Below are 23,322 nucleotides of genomic sequence, written 5' to 3' on the forward strand. Positions count from 1 at the left end.
CAAACAAACAAAGTTCTATGGTTTTGAAATTCGATAATAAGTGGAATGCCTAAAAGACACAATAATGTAGCGGTTTCTAAGAACTCCAACATGCAATATTGACTTGGATGCATTTGTATGTGGTAATACTCAGCTCGCCTCTTGTTTGCTTGGTTCAAAGTTTTATTATCCCATTTATAATGGGATTTTTCATGCGTGACCTGGAGACTCCGGTAGTCTATTCGGCCTGTAGAATCATACTTCAGCCATATGGTTACATGAGTAGAATTTATATCAAACTAAAAATTTCGTGGCCAGCTTATTAATACAGAAGCGGTCTACGTCTACATAAAAAGCTTTTGAGAAGAAATTTTTAAATAAACAAAACCAATGTTTTCACTTAAATCACTATAGGACAAGCTTTCTAACAAAAACAAACCAATTGGGTAGCCGTATGGAAAAGTTTTTTAAAGCCGTATGGAAAAGGCAAAAAATTTATGTCGAATTATTTTCATACACAAAATATAATTTTTCTAACTGAATTCCGTGAAATGAATTAATTCTTAAATTATTTTACGTCGTGTTTCTACATATCCTTCCTTAAATGCTAATGCTTTACATGCTAAGTTTCATTTTTTTCGGATGGAAAAGTATTTAACAAATAACATTTTATAGAAAAAATTATAATAAAAGGCAAATATTATATTTTAAATGATACTTGAAATTATGAATGCAAATTAAGCCAAATTAAAATCTATATTTTTAATAAATGAAAAAAGCTTTATAAAAAAAAAGCTCAATGAACCATATGGTAAACAAATATTAAATGTAAATATAAACAAAATCAATACATTTACACATGTTTGTCAAAGCTCAGCTTACCAATACAAATAATTTTACTCAAAGTGAATAGAAATATGTAAGTAAACAATTAATATTGTACTATTTTTTTTTTCAATAAAACTTATGTTTTGCTTGACACACAAATGAATCCCAATAATATTCAATGATGTCACTTATTAACTGGTATTGGTTACCGGTATTTTAACTCAACAAACCCATACAATGTATATACTGACTGACGTCATATACTTTAACGTTGTAGAAAAACTACCCCCTACTATACAGACCGCTTGGCGCATGATTTTACATGGTGTGTTTTGTATAATAATAATAATATTAAGTTTGTTTTAAAAGGGTAGAAATATCTAGAAATTATGAATGAATTTAAGTTCTTTTGAAGATATAAATTTGAGAATTCGCGTTTTATTTTTACCCTATCAAATTACTGATATTTGTTCGTATAGATTTTTACTTGCACCGAATTCTTCTTTTTTGAGTTGATGATTCTGAAATTTCTGAAATTCTGAAGAAGCTTTTGCCGCCTAAGAAATAGTAGCTAATGATTCTTAAAAACGATTATTCTTGGAGAACGTAACTAAGAACCTGGTTATTTTTTTTGCCTTTTTAAAAATGATTTCAATAATAATAAACTAGAAAAAAAGGTTATTTAATGCGATCCTTAGCTCTGAAAACTGAAATTTATTGATCCTCGGAGTTCAAAGCTAAAGTTTTAATCATTCTTTAAAACTTTTTACAATAAGATTTTGGCTTGTTGCAGCTTGTGTAATTTTGGAATTCACCAGCAATTTGCTAAAGAAATTACAAGCTCCAACGAGAGAAATTTTTGCTTTTGTATTGGTATAGAGACAGATACTCTAGTATCTATGTTCACATAAGTAATATTACAGTATTGAATAAATCAATCCACCGGACGTAAAATGAGTACCGTTTCCTAGTGTGAGTCCATACTGCATTGACTCATCCGCCATAACTATTACTAATGTTTCTATTCCCTCAATACAGTACACAGTATGGCGTTGACATCGATACTGTAAGGCGTTAAAATCGATACACATATAGTGATATCCACAAAAAATTTCTGAGCTTTACATAGCGACCAAGAAGAATTCTAGTTTCCTTCACATAATTTTAAATTTATTAAACCGATTACCCAATACTAAAGAATATTTTATTGCTTACTTAAAAGTGAACATTTTTATAATAAGACTATGATGAAATTATAATAACAATACTTTTTATCTCAAAAACAAAAATATTATATGCGAAGTATAAAATCGAACATATGTGAGTAAAACGTGAAATCAATTTTTGTGGGATAAAAGCCTTGTGCCTTGAAGTTAATGTTATATATGCTTGTTTCATTTCCTATTACTCAATTTATAAATTTATATACTAATTTACGGAAATGAAATATTCTGTCTCTGAAATAGTAATCAAAATTTCAAAATATATAATCAAATTAATTAGTTCAATTGCTTGAACTGTATTTCGATATTTTATTTCATTATCATACTATCTACTCTCACGGGCAAAAAAAACCGAAACATATTTAAGTATATTTATTTTTAGAATATTCATTACACAGAGAATATAAAAAGAAAATTTGGCTAAGATGTTTCCAACTATAAAAGAAGTTATATGCCTGGCTGTTTGTGAACCATTTTGAGAGATTAACAGATAAACAGGCAAAGATTAGCCACAATCTTCAGAGTATCCAGCTTTTGACCCAAAGCTGGAAAAAAGTTTTTGGTCTAGAGGGGAGCAAATGAGGTAGCATTGGTCTAAAAAATTACATAAATTCACCAAAGTTTGGAATATGTATAGATTCAGAGAGAATATGGGTTCAGGGGGGCCGCAGCTGTTTAATCTAAAATTCTAATGAATTTTTCTATTTTAAAAAGCATATACGCAAACATTTAAAATAGGTGTGGCCGTGGTGCCTTATTGGCAATTGACATTCTAAAAATTCGAGTGTAAGTAAATACTGTATTACAAACGTGGCGAATTTTGAACCCAATGTATCAAATTTTTGGAATACGCATGTTAGGTGTCTATACCATATTGCAATCGAAACGAGCTCTAAAGTCGGGCTAAAGGGCTCCAACTAAAATCAGGCTAAAGGTCTCTTTGGTGTCTAGAAGTTTGCTGTAAGGAGGAAATAGTATGTCAAGAGCATCGATAATTATTGTGTTGTGGCGTTTTCTTATAAATAAGCAATATTTCAGCGAAACGGGCGGCTAACCAGACTATTTTTTAATGTGCGGTTCTATACAAATTGTTCTAAAAATACCACTAAAAATAATTAAGAAGACTTTAATTGTAATATTTACAGAGCTTGTTACTCTCAGTGTAAGTATTGGCAAATTTTATCTCATTTTTGAAATTTTTTGAGTTTAAAGGCACAAAATTCTGACAATTTGTGCAGTTCTAAAGCTAACAAATAACGATAGTTACATATATTATTGTGTCAGTAGTCCAGTAGTTATAATCGTTTTAATCAGCTTGTAAATAGTTATTTTAAAAACTGTTTATTTAATTACACTCAGTCAAAAGTCCTTTAGCAGGTATACTAAATCCATACCGTTTTACAACTATACCAAAAATTTTCAGTTATTTTTTTATTTAGTTATATTCAATTTGATTACCCACAAGTGTAATCAAAAGTATTCTTGACCTGATAACTTATGTTATTTCATGAACACACATAAAAATTGAAATACGCATTAGAAAACAATAACACTTTTTTATTGCTATGTCTGAAAGAAAATATTTACAATAAAACAACAAAATTTTTAAAAACTAGAAATTTCTAGAATGCATACAAAAAAATGTTATAATTATAAATTGATAAAAATTATAAAAAAAGAAATGAAATTAAAAGATTTATGATCATTTCTTAGAAGCAGTAATCTATAATATAAAAATGAATCGCTGAATGTGTTGCTAAGCCCAAATCTCGAGAGGAGCTGAACCGATTTCTCTAATTCCTTTTTTATAATATTCCTTGAAGTACGAGGATGGTTCTTAAGGAGAGAAAAATTTGAAAAATTGTCTGGAAAAGTCTATAAACACTTTTCTACATTCCCATACAGAAGTTTCATAATAATAATTAAAAGTCAATTCGAAATTTAATAGCATACCATAAAGTAGAAGGGTTCCGGGAAAGCAAAACATTTGAGTGGCGTTAGTATCATATAAAAAAAAAAGAATCGACTGCAAGGCTTTATGAAGTTCGGCGGGTCAGCTAGTTTTAAGCTAGCCAAAACAACAAAATAATTCTTAATATTTTTTAATAAATTTAAAAGTGAAAATTTTTATCGCATAAAAAAACAAATGTGATGCAATTGAAATTCTATTTTTAACACAAAAACGCTTGTCATTTGACTACACAATTTTAGTGCCAAATTTACCACGTGAGTCTGAAATAAATTTTGGTAAACAATAATTTATTTTTGATGTATTTGAATAAACAGTGATTTACGTATAGATTTTTCATATGGCGTTCAAAAAGTTTTGGTAACAGATAACTTGTTGCTTGTATACTTCGGCTAAAAATACACGTAATGTAACTAAGTACCTACATTCTATACGCCGCCAACACACATTCGTAACTATTGATTTAATTTCTGGTTCATAGGACCTAAAGTCAAACAATGATAATAGAATTGTAATTTTTTAATAATTAAATATATTTAAGTACTACAACTTAGAAAATCCAAGCAACATTTTTTTTCTAAACACATCTTGTTTCTTTTTATAGTCATAAAAATAAAGATCAAAATAGGCTACTTTAAGCAGAAAGAGGCTCACTTTTTTCCGCTCCTACTCCCTTTTTTGGATCTTCGTAAATCTTAAAAGGTTTGGAAGTCGATACCCAAAATAAATACTTCCTTAGCACTAATTCAATCTACATACATATTTTGAACTCCTTAACTTAATTTAGAGAGAAGGTCTCAAGGTCGCGAAAATTCACAATGTTTAGACTTGAAAAGAGAGAAATAGAAATTGATATCTTCAAAAGACACCTCTTTTATACTAACTCAATTTACCTACCGATTTTCAACCCTTTTGATCAATTTGTAGGGGCTTTGCAGATACACAAAGCTATAAATCGAAAAAAATCCAAACATCGAAGAAAGTGGTTTCACCTCTGAGAATATACTCCAAAAATTGCTAAAATCAACCACCACTAACCAATAACCCTACATAACGAATTTCATTTTAACGAAAAGTGTATCACTGGAGATGCTCAAAAGAAGCGGGAACAACTGTATTAAATATGTTTTTTTCCCGCTTCTTCTCTAGGCGTGTAACCACTTTTTTTCAATGTTTCGACTTTTTTTTATTTATAAGCTTTGCACATCTGCAAAGCCGCTACCAATTAACCAAAAGGGTTAAAAAGCGGTATGTACAGTGAATAAGTCTATTAAAAAAGAAGTTAAGATGACCGATAACAACAGTTACGAAAATGAAAACTAACTGGCTACTACAAAAACAATTCTAGAGTCCTTAAAAACTATATCCAGTTGAATTTAGCCTAGTATAACGGCATTGAACCAGGTTAAAACTACATCAGAGAAGGCTGGAAATGTTTTGAAGGAATCCCAACAATTTATTTTAGTTACGTCAGGATCAGAAGTCCGATCCAATTTTTGGGCTAATTTCGGGAGTATTGTTTTTTAGAAATAAATAATGCGTAATATTCTTCATTAATATTCGAATTAAATGACTGGATATCCCCAATGTCAAATTAATGACCTTCCAAATTATTATTTTATAAAAGCTCGAATAACTATATAACTATAAGAACTATGTTATATTGACCTTAATATAAACAAAACTATATTATTGACATTATTGTGTATGGCGTAAGTAGGTATATGTTGAATACACGTGGACATATAAGACAAATGTAACAGATATTGGCTAAATAAATGGGTGTGTGTGTTACGTCACACGGCACACAAATAAATGTTGCTGCGCATTATATTACTGCACAACATTTTACGAGATTTACAATGGAAACAAAAAAAACTTGAACTTTTATAATCTCCAACTTCTTTACCAAATATTTTAATCATTTAGTTTTATTTAAATAAACTAAATCAAAATAAAAACGCGACGCTTTGTGTTTCGTTGGAAACGCTTGAGGGAAAGTAATTGTGTTATCCTCGGTCCTTTTGTTCTCAAATAAGGCTCATTTTAACGGTAAGATTCGAATTCAATACAATTTGTAAAAGAAAAAAAAGTAAGATGTTTATTGGATAAAAACGCGACACTTTGTGTGCCGTTGGACACACTTGAGGGAATGTAATTTTGTTATCCTTGGTCCTATTGTTCTTAAACAAGGCTCATTTTAAGGGTGAGATTCGAATCCAATACCATTTATAATAGGGAATAAATTCGTATTGCAGGAGCTGCATTAGGTAAGTGAATTCCCTAAGAGATTGAAAAAAATTACACATTTTTCTTAAAATCGAATATTGCATTTTTAAATTTTCAAGAATGTTGGAAAACTCTGCGTTCTAGAGAAATAAATAACAAGAGTACTTTTTTGCTTATAACTGATTAAAAAATTCACAAATATGTTTAATTTTGCAAAAATTCTAAATTTTGTAGGTAGGTGCTTTGCGCCAAAGTTCATAAATATTCTTCAGACATCCCTTAACAAAGTTCCATAGCGTTTTAACCTATTATTTTATAGTAAGCTCTTCCCGACGCATGACAAATAATCAATTAAAAATAATTTATTAAGGAAAATTGTTAAAAAATTTTCCGACCACTTTCAAAATTTGAAGAGTAATTCGTGTACTAAGATTGTGGACTCTGATAGAAGAGGAAAAAAATTGCATGCCTTGATTCAAAACTATGCACCTGCAACCTGCAACCGTACGGTTTTCTATATGATACTTTTTCTTTTTTTAAAAGCTATTGACCTTTTAAATATAATAAACTTTTATTCACGAAAATTAAAGTATTTTTCTAGTCTTTGTTTTGTATTATTCCTGTTTTAATCTTCGCATATTATTTTCTGTGAATTCTGAAACATAATTTTGCAACAGACCGTATATTTTTGTTACGGTCAAAATAATAAACATCTTATCAATCGAAGACATATTTTAAAATAGCTTTGCCCTTTGGAATGTATTTTTGTTGTATCATCATTAATATATTTTTGTTTTCAACTTTTAATAAATTTGCCAAAAAATTTCAATGGCCATTCTTTTGTATTGATTGTATAGATATATATAGAGTGATCCGTAATGTCCGCATTCGTGTAAAACTTATAAATCTCAGTAGAAAATAGAGTTAGAAGTTTTTAAATTTAATGTTTTATTAATTGAACTGATTTTATATATTATTAACCGCTTCCAAAAACTTGGTGTATTGTTTCGGTTTCTTATTACCTATATTTAGCTTGAAACTAGTCTATAATAAGTATATTTTATGAAATATTTCATTCAAATATTACTAGTTTATACTTGTTTACAAATTATATGATGGATAGCGTCCAGAAAAAATATTTTTTTATTTATTTTTTGTTTTACTGCGTACATACAGTTAATAAAATTTAAAAAAAATTCGTTAAATAACTCAGAAAAGTATAATATCTATATTCAAAATTTTTATGAAACTATCCCATTTATCCCAAGATTCCGTGGTGTGTCGATCAGTGGAGTTTTCGGATTAGAATGTGCACACTTTTGTATTATTCATACTGAATACAAAAAATAACTTCATTCTAACTGCCAGCGGGACATGTCCAATGTACCCATTTTCGATTTTGTAATAACGTTTATAAGAATTTGAAACTGTGAGCATTGCTGAAACTTTATAGGCTTCTTATTCAAGGTGTATTCAATCGAAATTTTTTGATCTACCACCTTTCCAGAAGAACGAACTCAAGCTCGTTTTTTATGTCCTGAGCACGCTATAAAAATTTCAGCTTGATAACTTTTTTTTTTTTTTTTGAATTACCGTGATGACAGGCGGACAGACGGGCGGACAGCCGGAAATGGATTAATTAGGTGATTTTATGAACACATAGAACAAAATTTACGGGACTAAGCTTAGTATAACTTGATATATTTCATATATACGTGGTGTAAAAATATAAGTATGCGGAAGCGTTGTAAATTAAATTCACAAGCTCCCAAGAAACCGGTCATGAATGACGGTTGCAAGATTTCAAAATTTTCTGACACTTCTTTTCGAAAAGTATAACTTTTATTCGATAAACAGATAGGTGAAGATCGACCTTAATTCGTATCCTGTACTACATGTTAATAAAATGTTAAAACAAAATTTAACTTACCGCTTCTCGTTGCTGGTATGGTGGACGTGTAGTTAAATTATCTGTAGAATATATTGGCACATCAATGTCACTAACACTCGATGAAATTGATTCATGTCGTACACGAGAATTACGTGGAACCTGGAGCAATGCAATTGACTGTTGTTGATCATCAACAGAGGATGGTCGCAGCATGTGACTTGCTGCAATATATCCAACCCCATCATCGTCATCATTTTCCAAACGACGCATTTTTTATAAAAATTATTTTAAAAAAAAGAAAAAATATTATGAAAGAACAAAACTAAATTAAAGTTTTTCTTTTTTTTACACAAACACTTATGAAAAATTTATTAAATTAGAAAACTGTTCTAAACAACATTCTAATTACGACTAAACTAAATATTTGAAAAAAAATATGAAAATTGACAAAAAAATTAAATTAAAAATAAAACATATATTTAACCTACATTAAATTTATACACTAGATAGTCTCGAAATGACCTCTCAAAGGCGTCTTAATAGTTACAAAGCGACGCTTGACGTCTTTTCTATTCGTATAATCGCATGTACCTACACCATTATTCGTTCGCATATATAATATTTTCATTTAGATGACGTAGAATTTTTTTTTATTTTTAGATCTCTACATATTACAATAATTTATATTTATTCGGTTTGGATGAATTGGGATAATGTTATTAATTTGTATGGATGTTTTATTGACAGTAGGTAAATAACGCGAATATTATCTGTTATTAGTAATGAAATAATTTTGGTTTATCGTCCTTGTTTTTGCAAAAGGATAATGAAAAACTTACGTTATGGAGTCCAAGGACCTCTACAGAATGAAATTATTTAGGATGTACCGAAAGGTTAGGTTAGGCTTGGTTATATTGGCTGTCCACGAAGGACACACTTAGGCTATATGTTCATGTGCACCGGGACTATCATTGCCAAATATCGACTTTATGTTGTAAACAAATCAGATTGATTTGATATATCGAAAGTACCTGCTAGTCCCTTACTGAAAAAAAATTATATTTTTGTGAATGAATTATTTGAAGACTGTATCCCAATAAGACAATTGAGGCCTCTTTATATTTAATTGTTAAATTCAATTTTGTATGAACAAACTTGATATATTGCCAAAAAATAAAACGTATTCAAAAATATTAAAAATATTTGGCAAATTATATACCTATTGCAAAAAAAAAATCATTTTAATACGGTGGGTACTACAGCTTGGAAACTCTTATAGAGTAGTATAACTAAAAATTTTACTTGTCTTCTACAGAAAAACCATAAGAATCAACATTTTTAACTTTATGACGTCATCAGAATTCATTAAATTTAATTTTTCTCCATCACCTTCAAATTTGATCTAATTTTGATAAACCAAGAATGTAATCCTACTAAGTTTGGATCATTCTATTCAAATTTGTGATCAAAATTAACCTAGCTGTAATTGGTTTCAAGAATATTGAGTCCTAGTCCCGGAATTAGGCACATAAGTGATAGCTAGCAAAAAATTGACATCACAGCTGAAAAGAATGACCCATAATTAGTGGGTTTCAAAAAAAATTCCAGTGAGATAAGATCAAATTTGTCTGTGTTATCGAGAAAATCAAATTTTTTAACTTTATGACGTCATCAAAATCCAAAATTTTTAATTTTGCTCTATCACACCCAAATTTTATCCAATATTGATAAACCAAGTATGTAATCCTACTAAATTTGGGTCATACTATTCAAATCTGTGATCAAAATTAACCTAGCTGTAACTAGTTTCAAGAAGGTGGAGTCCTGGTTCCGAAAGTAAGCACATAAGTGATAGCTAGCGAAAAATTGACTGGTCTAAATACTTGGTTGTTATATGTTATGAACAATACAAACTGTTGCCAACCCAGTGAATCATTTTTGCAATTTTCATAAAAATGTTCCATTCAAATAGATCAAAGAAGAAGAGTCTATCTTGATGGGGCACTCGGTATACTTTGATATTATTTATTTACATTCGCAACTAAGCGTCTAAATTTGTGTACCTTGGGGGTGTGTTAGGCCTGTATTGAAAAATATAGATGATATATTTTACCATTGTGGCTTCATGTATATCATCTACAAATAAATACGTTATAATATTCGACATTGTAATTATAAATAGTTATTATAATAGGATAGGAATGTATTTATAATAGAAAAGCATACAATCATTTATTTGAAGTTTACTTTGATTACTTTTAACTGTTTTATCTTTTTATAAATTAATTTTAAAAATGAATTTGGATTAAAAAACACCTTAAAATAGATTATGATCATTGGAACCACGTTATAACTTTTTCATCTCTTCGTGATAGAAGAAACTATAACTTCCAAATCTTGAATAAGACTTCTTTAAGAACTCATAAAAATGTACTATTGCTTGCTAGGTAGTCAGAAAAAAACTCTTTCAAAGGACTTCAAAAATTTGCTTTAACAACTAATCTTCAGTGATGAAATATAATCAGGATGTCTTAATGACTTCATTTTAAAAAAAATTATGAAAACATGTCATAGATGTTTGCTGGAAAGTCTTTTATACCAAATTGTGAAATAAATTGTATGAAAGTATCAGAAATCACAAACATTTGCAAATTTTCAGCTTCAAAATTAACAGACCTTATTAATCTTACCACGGAGTCTTTGTAGGTAAGGGAGAGTAGAATAAACACAAACGGCGGGTAGCTAATTACAAACAGTGGAGTTTTGGGGCTTATATCATGAAATTATTTTAAAATATGTTTTAATTGTCATTTTTTTTATTGCAAAACATTAATTGACTCGTACTGATTGAATCGTACTGCAATGGTGCGGAGTTGGGCTAGGTATGCTTAGTGGCAGGCATACAGCTATTTAAGCTGACAACTGGCGAATCCGAGCAAAACATCCTTTCGATCACTGATCTGCTTCTTCGATGTTCTGTTTTCGACGTAATAAATTAAATGTTGAGTATGATAATCGTAATACCTGAAGAAAAATAATATAAATTAATTTTCACAAACTTAAAATTTATATTAAACTTAAACGATCAGTCAAGTATGAAATTTGTTAGAAAACTTTACCATACATAAGGATGTCACTCCCAGCGGTGCAAATTTTCCAATACTTATAAAAATAGGTCTCCGGAAACGATTTTTCATGAACATCAAACTCTTTTTATTTTTCGATGATAATAGATACCATTCACTCTCATAAATTGCGTCACTAATTTTTTCCCACTGAAATAAATTATAAATATAAATAATTACTCAAATGGTAAATGATATTCCCAAAACTATATTTTATTTGACAGAGATGGGAAATTGTATTATACCTAAATTTTAATCGATAAACTTACGTTGAGTGTAAATTCATTACCAATCCATGACAATGTAGAAATTTGATAATATAATGCAGAAAGATACAGAAGTGCCGAAATCATTATTGGATTGTTTAATGAAATCTAAAACACAAAAAGCAAACTAAAAATATTGTTTCAAACCAAAATTTTTAAACTCTAATGATTATATTTAATTTTAAATATCCAACAGCGGTAAATATGGACCTTTAGGCTTTAATCTTTTATAATGGAATTGCAAATTTTTTGAGTTTAAATGATTAAAAAAACCATTTGTATTTTTACTCCGACTATACTATGGCAAGGCAGCAAGGCTTATGTGTTTGACCGGATTGTATGTTCATCTGTTCCCTCCAAGCTTCTAAACTACTTATCATAATTTGACAAATGAGGTATCGTTAAAAGCGTCTTGATTGTCCGCTGGTTAAAAGCGTCTAGGCTTTGTGACGTTACATTGAATATGGCGCCCTCTAGAGGAAATAAAGTTATGATAGAAAAACGTATACTTTTTCGCACATATCATCTCTTCAAACATAATGATTGAGATATTATAGCTTTAACTTACCGTTGAGACCAAATACAAAGTATTGCATGACATAATTAATGTTATCATATACTGTACGAATGTACTTTTATTGTAAATTTCTTCTGCTTCATCAGAAATCCTAAAAGAATTTCGCAAATTCAATACAGAGAAGAGTTATGTACTCAGTCTTTTGTTTAAAAAAAATTCAAAGGTACAAGTTTTTATTGAAATATACAGGGTGTTCTCTTATTGACTGCAGAACTATTGCCTCCTGAAAAAACTGAGGAAAAAAAAGAAGAAAATGTTCTTTACCAAATTTGAATCTGAGGCCTAAAACTACGAGATAATTATCCTACTTTTATTACAAGCAATTAACGCAAAATTCATCCAATAAAACACTACTTAAACAGGGGATGTGTTTTATCATAGTGGAAGGCGTCTCTAAATGCAAAATTATTGCAAAAAAATTCTATTTGGCTACTTATATTATTATAAAAACTAACCCATTAAAACGAAGTAATATTACACTCCCTTTCTTTGTAAATTAAGTGTTGTACGCAACGTATCGTGCGAATATCACATACCTACCTTAAGCATCTATTTAATAAAACGGACCATAGTCCGTTTTAATAATCCTTACCGTAACAAATACCATGAATGATTTATACATTTTTTAATTTCCATATTCATTTGTTTTTCAAATATTTTTGGAAAAGATGGATCATTTTTATTAACATCAATTTTTTCCAGTACACGTTGACGAATTGTTCGCATTGCCCCTTGTAGTATCGTTGTATGTAACGTAATAAAATGTAAAATTGTAAATGATGTAATATCACAAGATGCAATCATTTGTCCATAGGCGAATAAATTATACCATTCATATAATACCAAACATACAAATATTAATTTTGAATTTTCTACATCAAATGGTGACCACATATAATAGGGTAGTTTTTCTCCATAAATACCTTTTATTGGTTGCAAATAATTGGGATCTATTGTTACATTAACGAGAGCTACAGAACAACCTGTATGTGGCAAAAATTATTATATAAACAAAATTATAATTTAAAACCTTTGAGCGCATTGTCATTTTCAGTTTTTCATTCTGATTGTGAGACTGTGGGTGGAATGTGGGATTCGCCGTGATGAAAAAGTCTGATTTATGAATCGGAAATTTTCAATTCAACCAATAGAAATGAATAGGATTCAATTGGAAAAAAAATTCCGATTAATATCTATTGAAACCAATTAAAATTTTGAATCGATTGAATGAATCGAAATCAAAAACCACTGTTATGAGAAATGAACAAATAAAATTTTTGGGACTGAAAATAAAACTTTTGCGCAAATTTTGCGTAAAATAAATCTGTAACCTGATATTGAAATGGATGCAGCTAACGCACAATATAAACTTATCACATATAAAATACTTTTTTGATATTTCTTTATAATTTTTGTTGGTTGAAAATCATTACAGGATTCGTAACGGTATTCAGTACTTTCCAATAAACCCATTATATTAATTAATTTTTCATGATTACATAGCCTGGAAAAGAAAAATTATGAGGAAGGTATACCCAAAAGAAATTAGTCATCAAATAAAAAACAGAGATATTTTGTGAAGAACACTTTTAAGACGAATATTTTTAAAATAGTTACAATTGTACCCGTGAGGACGCAAATAAGGCGCAAATTGTATAGCATGTATAATATGGGAATATCAGCTATATGTGTTTTTGCGATTTTTTCGATTTTATTAAAAAAAATTGCAAAAAAATCGAGAAATTTTTGTATCTCCCATTTCGTTAAAACTCAGTATATAAGGTTATTTTGATCCAAAAATTACAAAAATCGGTTGCGTTTAACGACTGGTCGAATAGTTTTTGAGATATGGACTAAAATCTATCCAAATATTGCGATATCTCAGAAACTCTGCATCCAATCATTAAATAAACCCGATTTTTATACTTTTTGGATCAAAATAACCCCATCCACCGAGTTTCATCAAATTCCAAAACAAAATTTTTTTTTGCGTTTTTCTCGATTTTACCAAAGGGGTACCCCTTAAAAAAATTGCAAAAAAATCGAAAAATTTTTTATCTCCAATTTCGATAAAACTCAGTATATAAGGTAATTTTGACCCAAAAAATACAAAAATATGGTGCATTTAACGACTGGTCGAATAGTTTTTGAGATACGGACTAAAATCCATCCAAATATTGCGATATCTCAGAAACTCTGCATCCAACCATTAAATTAACCTGATTTATATACTTTTTGGATCAAAATTACCCCATCCACCGAGTTTCATCAAATTCCAAAATAAAATTTTTTTTTGCGATTTTTTCGATTTTATCAAAGGGGTACCCCTTAAAAAAATTGCAAAAAAATCGAGAAATTTTTGTATCTCCAATTTCGGTAAAACTCAGTACATAAGGTAATTTTGATCCAAAAATTACAAAAATCGGTTGCGTTTAACGACTGATCGAATAGTTTTTGAGATACGGACTAAAAATAGAACATTGCGATATCTCAGAAACTCTACATTGTAACTTAGTAGGTGAAATAATTTTTAAAATTGGTTAAGTAGTTAATTAAAAAATGACGAATTTTCATACAAACTATCATCCCTTTTTTACCGCAAATGCATTTAAAGCAGTTTTAATTGTTATTTTATGTATTCAAAATTTTGTTACTTTTAAACGCTTCCATATTAAAAACTTAAGCTTAAAAAACATAAATACTACCATAACGCAAAAAGATTATTTTATAAAAACTTTTTTTTTTAATTTTGCGAGTACCTGCACTTGTCCTCAAATTAAATCTAACATTTAAGTGGAAAAATGGATAACAAAAAGTTTTATGAAAAGTAATTACCAAATAATAAGTTTTATAGAACCCGCTGCATGTTGCAATAACATACTCAAATTTTTACCAAAAGCTTCAAAATCCTGGAATGTTTCACTTAACGATATGATTTCCGTTACCATAAAAAAATTAACTCCAATGATAGCAAAATAAAAATAATATCTGTATATTTTAGATTTTTTCACTTTTGGCATCCAAATTCCACCAAGTTTAAAACTATTCCGAATAAATCTAAACATTTCTTTTGGATAATCATCCATTTTAGTCATGTCAGCGCAAAAGTTATTTGTCACTTGGTGTTGCGAAAAATGATATTCTTGAATTGTAGATCCACTTATCGGGAGCTTGATTTTATTTAAAAAAATCTATAATAATGTATTCTGTTTGTAGTTAAGTTTCATAGAATGTACAAGATGTTTATCGAAATATCTTCAGATGTTTTCTGCATCAATCAAATACCAATGATTATTCGATTTTATTGAACTAGCTCATTTTTCAATGTAGGTAATATTGAACTCAAAATCATAAAAAGAAAATTGTGTATGTCAAATGATTTTAGGTAACGGATTTCTTAGGTAATGGCTATTAAATTATCACTGAACTGTAGATATTTCAAAATTTCAAATCCAATACAAAGGTCAATTTTAATATTATTTATGTACGCATAGGTATATTTCGAGGCATTATTTTATGTCAGGAGATATACTTAAATTACGTAATACTATATTAAATAAAGACCCGAAAATAATTTTTACTTAGAAATATGCTTAACGGCTGAAATTTTTAGGTGAGGGGTTGGGGGCATGCCCTGAGTCTAAAACCGAGTTTTCGTATTTGCGGTGGTGGGAGAAGATACAATCCCCTGTCAATAAAGGGGTGAGCTGGTTTTTATTAGTTATCTTTGTTGCCATCGCACGTACAGCCAAGTTCAATATATCAATTTTTTGGATTTTTGATTATCAATAGGTCAATAAGGTCAAATGTGAGAGGTAGTTTTTGTTTATTGATAAATACTGAATAACTGGCATGTTTTTTCGTTCATTTAGACTTCAAATCTATTGATAGGTTCTATTGATTCACACTCGTTGTGCCTACTTTTGGGGTATCTAGAATGTATTTATACCGAATAATCCCATTTTTATTTACCTCGCCGATTCAAAAGAATAGTCATTTTAAACATAATTCATCTGTATAAAAAATATTGCACTAAATAATAAAACTAATAATTAATTCATTAATACATTAATACAAGTCGTTTATTAAAAAGTTAGTTTCCAATAAGACACTGAAAAAATTAACTTATTAATTAAATTGTTTAGATATAGGTAATAAATAATATGCCAAAGAATAAAGTATAGCACTTTTTTTCTCTTAAGATGCAGTTATTAAATGCATTAAAAAAGTATTAATCATTTATTTATCTTGAAATATTCTCGTAACTGTTCTTTTTAATTAATAATAATAATAAATATTAATTAACTTACTTATAATAAGCATATTATCGTTCTTTGTTTTTTTACTTTGGGTCAATACTTATGGTAGGTACATCCCTATCCCTATATATTATAAATGTGAAAGTAAGGATGTTTGTTTGTATGCTTGTTTGTTTGTTATGCTTTCTAAACTAGCTAATGGATTTGAATGAAATTGTACAACAATATATCTCATACATCAGAATAACACATGAACTATAATAATTTATAAAGATATATAAAAAAATAAATACAAAAATTAATTTTATTCTGACATTTTACTGCTCCATCTATGATCATCCTTTTGAACCATAAATTAAAGATTTCTGTAAAAATTTAAAATAGTAAATGTCAAAAAATTCTTGGCCATCTTTTCTGAAATACTCAAAAAATTATGCCTATTTTACACTTCAAAAGAATTGATAACTATGCATAAGTTTAGCTGTGTTAAACAAACCCTTCGAGTGTTATGGAAGAGATATAAGTGAGATCAAGAGAGGTGGAGGCTATAAGCGGTGGTTTTTTACTTTTAAGCCCAATGAAGCGGGCAGGTATCAAGCTACATACACATAGTGATGGATACAGAGACGATTTAAGGTAGGGGGGTGTAGCAAAATTTTGTTCGTACCATCAACATTTTTAAGCGTTACAGACTTGGGACTAAACGTAGTATACCTTGATATCTTCTATAAATATATAGGAGACTTTCTATAGATATAGATAGTCACTCATCACGATATCTCTGGAACTATAAGACCTAGAGACTTGAAATTTGGCAGGAATATTCTATTTGCCAAGTAGAGGTCAGCTAAGAACGGATTTTACGAAATTCCACCCACAAGGGGAGTTGCGGGGGTGTTCATGAATAAAAAATTCATATTTTTCAATTATGGCTTTTAATAGTTCAAAACTTGGTCAGAATGTTTTAAATTACATTTAGAAATTTTTTTAACCTTCGGAGGGTAGAAAGGTGTAGCGAGAAAGTGGGAAGGAAATATCGAATATTTACAAATATACCTAAGTGGGGTATCAAATAAAAGAGCATGACGTGTACATTACAAAACTGTTATCCAACGCAAGGAAATGTGGAGGGAGGGGTGCAAGTGGGGATGTTGCCCAGCAAAGCGGGTAGTTCCCAGCTAGTATATTACATATATACATGGATTTATAAATGAAATAGTGCAATACAGACATACGTCCTCTATCTACTGGTTCTAATAGTACTATTTTGTCAATTTACCGACTCGACTTCACTGCAATACCGATGAATTATGTCAACAGCGTTGAAACAGCTGATTGTCAAATAAAAATGAACATGCAAATAAATGAGGTTATGTTAGAAAGCTTTAATTGTAAATATTGTAAATTATAAAGCGAAGAATTATAGAATAATATATGCGAAGGAGTTACGAAAGTGAAGAATATATAACTAATTTCAATAGCAGATATGGTATTTACTTCCTATTGTTTACGAAGTGAAAAGAAAGTTCGTAGATATTTAAGAGGTTTTATAGATTCTTTAAGATTAACCGTTAAAGGCGGAACAGGCGGTAATGGTTTACCAAAGTAAGCATTAAGTCTCTGAAATGTTAAAAAATAAAAACTATATTTGGGCAGTATCTAAAATTTTATTATTGAAATTTTGGTATATTAGGTATGGAGGTGTAGGTGGACAAGGTGGAAATGTATTTTGTATAGCTAAAGAAAATATAACATTGAATAAAGTAAAAGAAAAATGGACCACAAAACGTGTGTATGCTGGTCATGGAGGGAACAGTCATGCAAAAGCAATTCTTGGTGAAAGTGGCAAAGACGAAAATATCGAAGTACCTTTAGGCATACGTGTTTATCGAGATGATGGTAAACTCTTAGCCGATTTAAATGAAGAAGGAGCAAAAGCTTTAGTGGCTCGTGGAGGTTACGGCGGCTCCCATCGTTCTGGGTGGTTAGGAATAAAAGGACAATCAAATATAATTCGGTTAGATTTAAGACTTATAGCTGATATTGGTCTAGTTGGATTTCCAAATGCTGGAAAAAGTACATTGTTAAAAGCAGTTTCTAGAGCTAAACCTAAAATAGCTAGCTATCCATGTATGACATTTGGAAAAAGTCACCTGGAGTTTCAAAAAAGTTTACCTTCTACAGAACTTCAAATTTTCTTTACCAAATGTTATACCCAGAATATTTTATTAATCAAGGCATTATAAGTTTTATCTGTTGATAAAAGATGTTGAATTCAACAGAACGGATAGTAGTAATTCAAAATTTGAAGTCTAACAAAGGTTGAACTTTTTTGGAAATCCGGCCGTAAAAATTAAGTACCTAATTTATAAATTTTATTTTAGTTACAACAATAAAACCTAATATTGGAATAATGGAATACCCAAATTTAAGATCAATATCTATGGCAGATTTGCCAGGATTAATCGAAGGTGCTCATGCAAATATTGGAATGGGACATAAGTTTTTAAAGCATGTGGAACGAACAAAGATGTTACTATTGATTGTGGATATAAATGGATTTCAGTTAAGCCCGAAACATAAATACAGAAGTTGTCTTGAAAATATAATCTTATTAAATAAGGTTCGTATCTTTTTTTCACCTTTTTCTGTATTAATTTTAATATTGTATAACTTTCTTATTTATCAGGAACTAGAACTTTACAAAAAGGAACTTTTAGAAAAACCAGCAACACTTATAATAAATAAAATGGATACTCCGAACGCGACTAAGAACTATGATGAAATAAAAGATAAAATATCTCATTTATCAGGTAAATTAAAATTCGTTTTAAAAATATATACAGTGTGTCCCCGGATAGAGGTAACTATACTTGTAAATTTTCTTATTTTGCATTTTAAGAAAAAAAGTTTATAAGAAGTTTTGCTTATTATGAAAAGTATGTAGGAATATTTGAAACTTCTAAATAATGTATAGGGTAGCCAAAAATTTGGTATCACTATTTTTTTTTTTTTTGGTAAACTACCCTTCGTTTTTAAAAGTTGACAAAATCTGACTTAAAAAAGTTACTCGACCTGTACATTATTAAGAATTTTTAAATATACCTACATACTTTTCAGAATAAGCAAAACTTCTTATAAAGAATGACTTCTTTTCTTAAAATGCAAAATAAGGAAATTTACAAGTATAGTTACCTCTATCCGGGGACACACTATATAATGAAATCAAATTAGCCTCCCCTGTTAACAGTTCCTGTCACGCATATTAGTATTGGAATCATAAAGTATCTTTTGCCCTTTATTAAACCATTTCCGTTTAATGAATATTCTCGTCACCAAACTCGAAAAAGAAAAAGTAATTTCTTGAGAGGGTTTTAAATAAAATAACCCTTGTATATTATTTGTAATTTTTAGAAATATTAAAAGATTATCCGGAGGAAATGTGTCCCGAAACACCTTTAATCTTTGATGATATATTACCAATATCAGCAAAATCTGGTGATGAAAAACAAATTCAATATGTTAAAGAACGTCTTAAAGATATTTTAGATTTAAATGATGAAATTTCTAAGAAGAAAGATATGGAAGAGAATGCAAAATTAATACAAACATTAAAAGAAGAAATTGCTGAAAAGGCACAAGGAAGTCAACAATTTCATAGATAGCATTTGTTAAAAATTAATTTAATTAAATAATAATTCTTTTAAATTATTTATATAAACTTGTTAATTTTATCCACTTGCATTGGATATTTGATGCTACAACATCGTCTATCATATTCACTCCTAAAGTACATTTTCCTTGAATATCAACTTGACTTAAATCTTCAAATATTCCGCAATTTTGTTTCCACCTGAAATTTAAATTTGAAATTTATTTAAGACTATGTTCATTATTTACCAACTTAGAGATACCAGCACATCATATGACATAATTAATAAACAAACAGGGCCTTAACGTGTGAAAAATGATTTAAGAATAATTACCGTTCTACACCATTCCACGCAATCATTATACCATTATCGGTGCATAATTTTGGAGGTGGTCTAACCAGTTTGTAACCCATTTCATTGCATACAATTTGTAATGCTTTTGATATAAAATTATTACAAGCTGCACCACCGGAAACTACCTAAAATATATGTACAACTAGAATACATGTCTATGATACAAATAAGCACCAAGCCATTAAAATATTGATCTAGTTTTTCATAATTTTATGCGTTATACGGTGGACCATGTATATTCACACTGGATCATCAAAGATGAGTAATACACACCAGAATAATTCGTTAAAAGCAACTCGGTCAATTTAGTTCTATTATTTACATTTTCATTCGAACCTACCAATGTTTGTTTATCTTTAGGAATTAATTGTTTCATATTGAGATACTGCATTGATCGTTGAACGCGATGGCATAAATGACGAGTAATCGCTAGTTGAAAACCAGCACATAAATTGTTTATATCAGGAATTATAACATCTGGTGCCAAATCTAGACAAAAATGTTATTCAATAGTTAAATTAGATAAAAAATTAATATGATTCACTGGTCTTGAGTATAAGGCTCTAAAGATGAACGGTTTCGTTACATTAAGCCAAGCTTAACATCGAAGTTTGTTCATAGATCAATATAAATATTTAAATCAGTTTCGATTTTTCTAACTTCAAATGTGTATAAGAAATTTAAGCACGATCATTGTGATCTTAATTAAGATAACATAGTGCTTTTAAGTTGCAACAACTTTTAGCATCTTGTAGGGCGTTATAATAGTTCCAGTGAATGTGGTGTACAAATCAGTTACCATGTATTTTCTCTTGTTTTTTTATGTAACGCAGAGCAGTATTTTTAAGGCCGGAGAAACTAAAATTACAATCACGATATTTGGTTAATGGTAATGGAAAATCAAATTGTAATATATCCGTCGCTTTTTTAGCAGCTTCTTCAATACTTTGACCACCTGACATACCTTTATATTCTGGTATATGATGCATTTTTAAACGACGAGCAGTCTTAAAAAAATTATAAATAAATCGCTCGAAATCGCAAGTAACAAAAAAATTCTATTAATAACAACCTTGTCTAAAGCTTCACCAGGCGCATCATCTAAACTTTTTCCCAATAATAGAAATTCGTCAACATTTTTTACGATGGATATTAAACAATGCCCACCACTAATTAATAAAACTAAGAATGGAAATTGAATATTTTTATCAAACAATCGAACAGTTAATGCATGTGCTTCCATATGATGAATTGGTATAAAAGGTTTGTTATATTTTCGGCATAAATGTTTTCCATATTTCATTCCAATTAATAAACTTAGAGGTAAACCAGGTTTAACCGTTGTTGCTATAGCATCAACATCCTTAAAACTAACGCCAGCAGCTTCTATAGCATCGTTAACAACAGATTCAATATTCTCACGATGTAAACTTTGTGCGATAGGTGGAATAATACCACCATGACTGAAAATTTTAAAAGGGTTTATTAGAATAAATTTTCTTTACTCATTGGCGTTATAACAGAATCATGTAATATCGAATTCATAAAATTAAGAATGCCTCTCCAATTTGGAAAAAAATCTGAAAAAAATAAAAATCAAATCCCTTTGATACTTAAATTTCTGAGATATTGACTAAAATGGATTAGATAAGCATTTTCCCAATTTTTGCAAAATGGGAAACCATTAAGCAAATTTTAAAAAATCGGTACAAATTATTTTGTCTCTGATTGGGACAAAAATAATTTTCTAGACTAATTTTGACCCAAAGACAGAAATTCATTTGATAATGATGCGGTAGGAAAATATTATACGATAGGTGATTTCTTTAATCGATACCTCAAAACGAATCAAATTTTTGTGTTTATTAAGTAAAAATAATCAGTGTCAGAGGCAACGAAACAAACTGAAAATTTATTGTAAAAAGTATAAAATTATGAATAAAAGAAACAGATAAAAAGTTCAAGAATTTCCACTTCAAAAAACTATCTTAATATACGTTTGCCATGGTTGATTCATTTTGATTTAATATGCTTAATTTCAAGAGGAAGACAATCGAATTTTTTAATAGAAAGCTCAAATTTTGATCCGTTATAAATAGGTACATTTTTAGGGTTGCCACCTCAAAGATGCGGGAAGTCGGAAGATAAACCAGAAAGTCGGGATATATTGAAATTAATCTAATTATACCACCGAACTATATAATGTTCGATATTTTTGATGTTTTGTGTATCAAGTTATTCTATAATTAAATATTTAAATAAATATGCCTCAAGTAATTTAAAATAAAAGCTGCAAATCAGAATTGTTGAATTTACCGGAATATGAAACAAATACATAATAAAAAAATACATTGTTTTACTGAACTCTGGAGAATTTATGCTGATATCGGGAGTTTTCCGATCATATCTGGAGAAGTGGCAACTCTATATTTTCATTCTTTGAATAATCCTGAATCTGAATTAAAGGTATATTCAATTTTGAGTACGGTTTCGTTCTCGGATAGTTAAATCTCAGAAATATCTATAAAGTGTGAAAGTGAACGATAGTAATCATTGTGATCCTGTTATAAATGCCAACAAGAATTAGTTAGGCCAGAAAATTCATGTTTACTAACTTTAAATGTAATTGCTGTTGAGATTTTAAAGCTTCTCCTAAAATATTCCCATCTGTATCTACAACAGCACACCCTGTATCGTCACAGGAGGTTTCTATACCCAAAATTATACTTCTAGTCGATAAATTTCGTACGTAAGCATTCTTATTCAATAAATATTTTAATAAATTTTTATACATGTTACAACCTTTTAATTATTCTAGAAAAAATCACTAGTTATAAATGAAAAATATTTAAAACTACTAAAATCAATCTAAATCTATCGAAATCCTGCTAAAAAAATTGGTTAGAATCACCTCTGTGAGTTCGCCATATAAGCCAAGCATAATAATTATAAGTTATAACCCACATAAA

General features: G+C 29.3%; 4 protein-coding genes across 7 annotated transcripts in view; 1 reads left to right on the forward strand and 3 right to left on the reverse strand.

Annotated features, from left to right (window-relative positions):
• LOC123291420 (facilitated glucose transporter protein 1-like) overlaps positions 1 to 8,741 on the reverse strand; it is a 55,051-nt gene extending 46,310 nt beyond the window's left edge. Inside the window, exons 1-2 of one of the 4 annotated variants that reach the window (XM_044871706.1) lie at positions 8,608 to 8,741; positions 8,159 to 8,340 (exon numbers count right to left, since the gene is read on the reverse strand). In XM_044871706.1, the coding sequence (XP_044727641.1) occupies positions 8,159 to 8,332 (174 nt within the window). In that variant the 5' untranslated portion in view covers positions 8,333 to 8,340; positions 8,608 to 8,741. Of the gene's footprint in view, positions 1 to 861; positions 963 to 8,158; positions 8,430 to 8,607 lie in introns of those variants that run through there. The other 3 variants (XM_044871705.1, XM_044871707.1, XM_044871708.1) reach the window with 3 other exon arrangements.
• A 2,330-nt stretch (positions 8,742 to 11,071) lies between these two features.
• LOC123292545 (odorant receptor 94a-like) lies at positions 11,072 to 13,560 on the reverse strand. Its single transcript, XM_044873259.1, has 5 exons — positions 13,419 to 13,560; positions 12,775 to 13,070; positions 11,514 to 11,618; positions 11,239 to 11,394; positions 11,072 to 11,143 (listed from the first exon to the last, which is right to left on the reverse strand). The coding sequence occupies exons 1-5, from the start codon at positions 13,558 to 13,560 to the stop codon at positions 11,072 to 11,074; spliced, it is 771 nt and encodes a 256-aa protein (XP_044729194.1).
• Positions 13,561 to 17,659: 4,099 nt separating this feature from the next.
• LOC123291422 (GTP-binding protein 10 homolog) lies at positions 17,660 to 20,057 on the forward strand. The gene is made up of 5 exons (XM_044871712.1): positions 17,660 to 17,951; positions 18,040 to 18,476; positions 18,731 to 18,969; positions 19,036 to 19,159; positions 19,761 to 20,057. Exons 1-5 carry the CDS (start codon positions 17,833 to 17,835, stop codon positions 20,009 to 20,011), a joined length of 1,170 nt encoding a protein of 389 aa, XP_044727647.1. The 5' UTR covers positions 17,660 to 17,832; the 3' UTR covers positions 20,012 to 20,057.
• LOC123292546 (probable tRNA N6-adenosine threonylcarbamoyltransferase, mitochondrial) lies at positions 20,055 to 23,299 on the reverse strand. Its single transcript, XM_044873260.1, has 6 exons — positions 22,969 to 23,299; positions 21,426 to 21,816; positions 21,153 to 21,360; positions 20,694 to 20,842; positions 20,333 to 20,478; positions 20,055 to 20,199 (listed from the first exon to the last, which is right to left on the reverse strand). Exons 1-6 carry the CDS (start codon positions 23,145 to 23,147, stop codon positions 20,055 to 20,057), a joined length of 1,218 nt encoding a protein of 405 aa, XP_044729195.1. The 5' UTR covers positions 23,148 to 23,299.
• Positions 23,300 to 23,322: the final 23 nt, after the last annotated feature.

This window comes from Chrysoperla carnea, chromosome 2 (genome assembly GCF_905475395.1).
Source record: "Chrysoperla carnea chromosome 2, inChrCarn1.1, whole genome shotgun sequence".
Lineage (NCBI taxonomy): Eukaryota > Metazoa > Arthropoda > Insecta > Neuroptera > Chrysopidae > Chrysoperla > Chrysoperla carnea.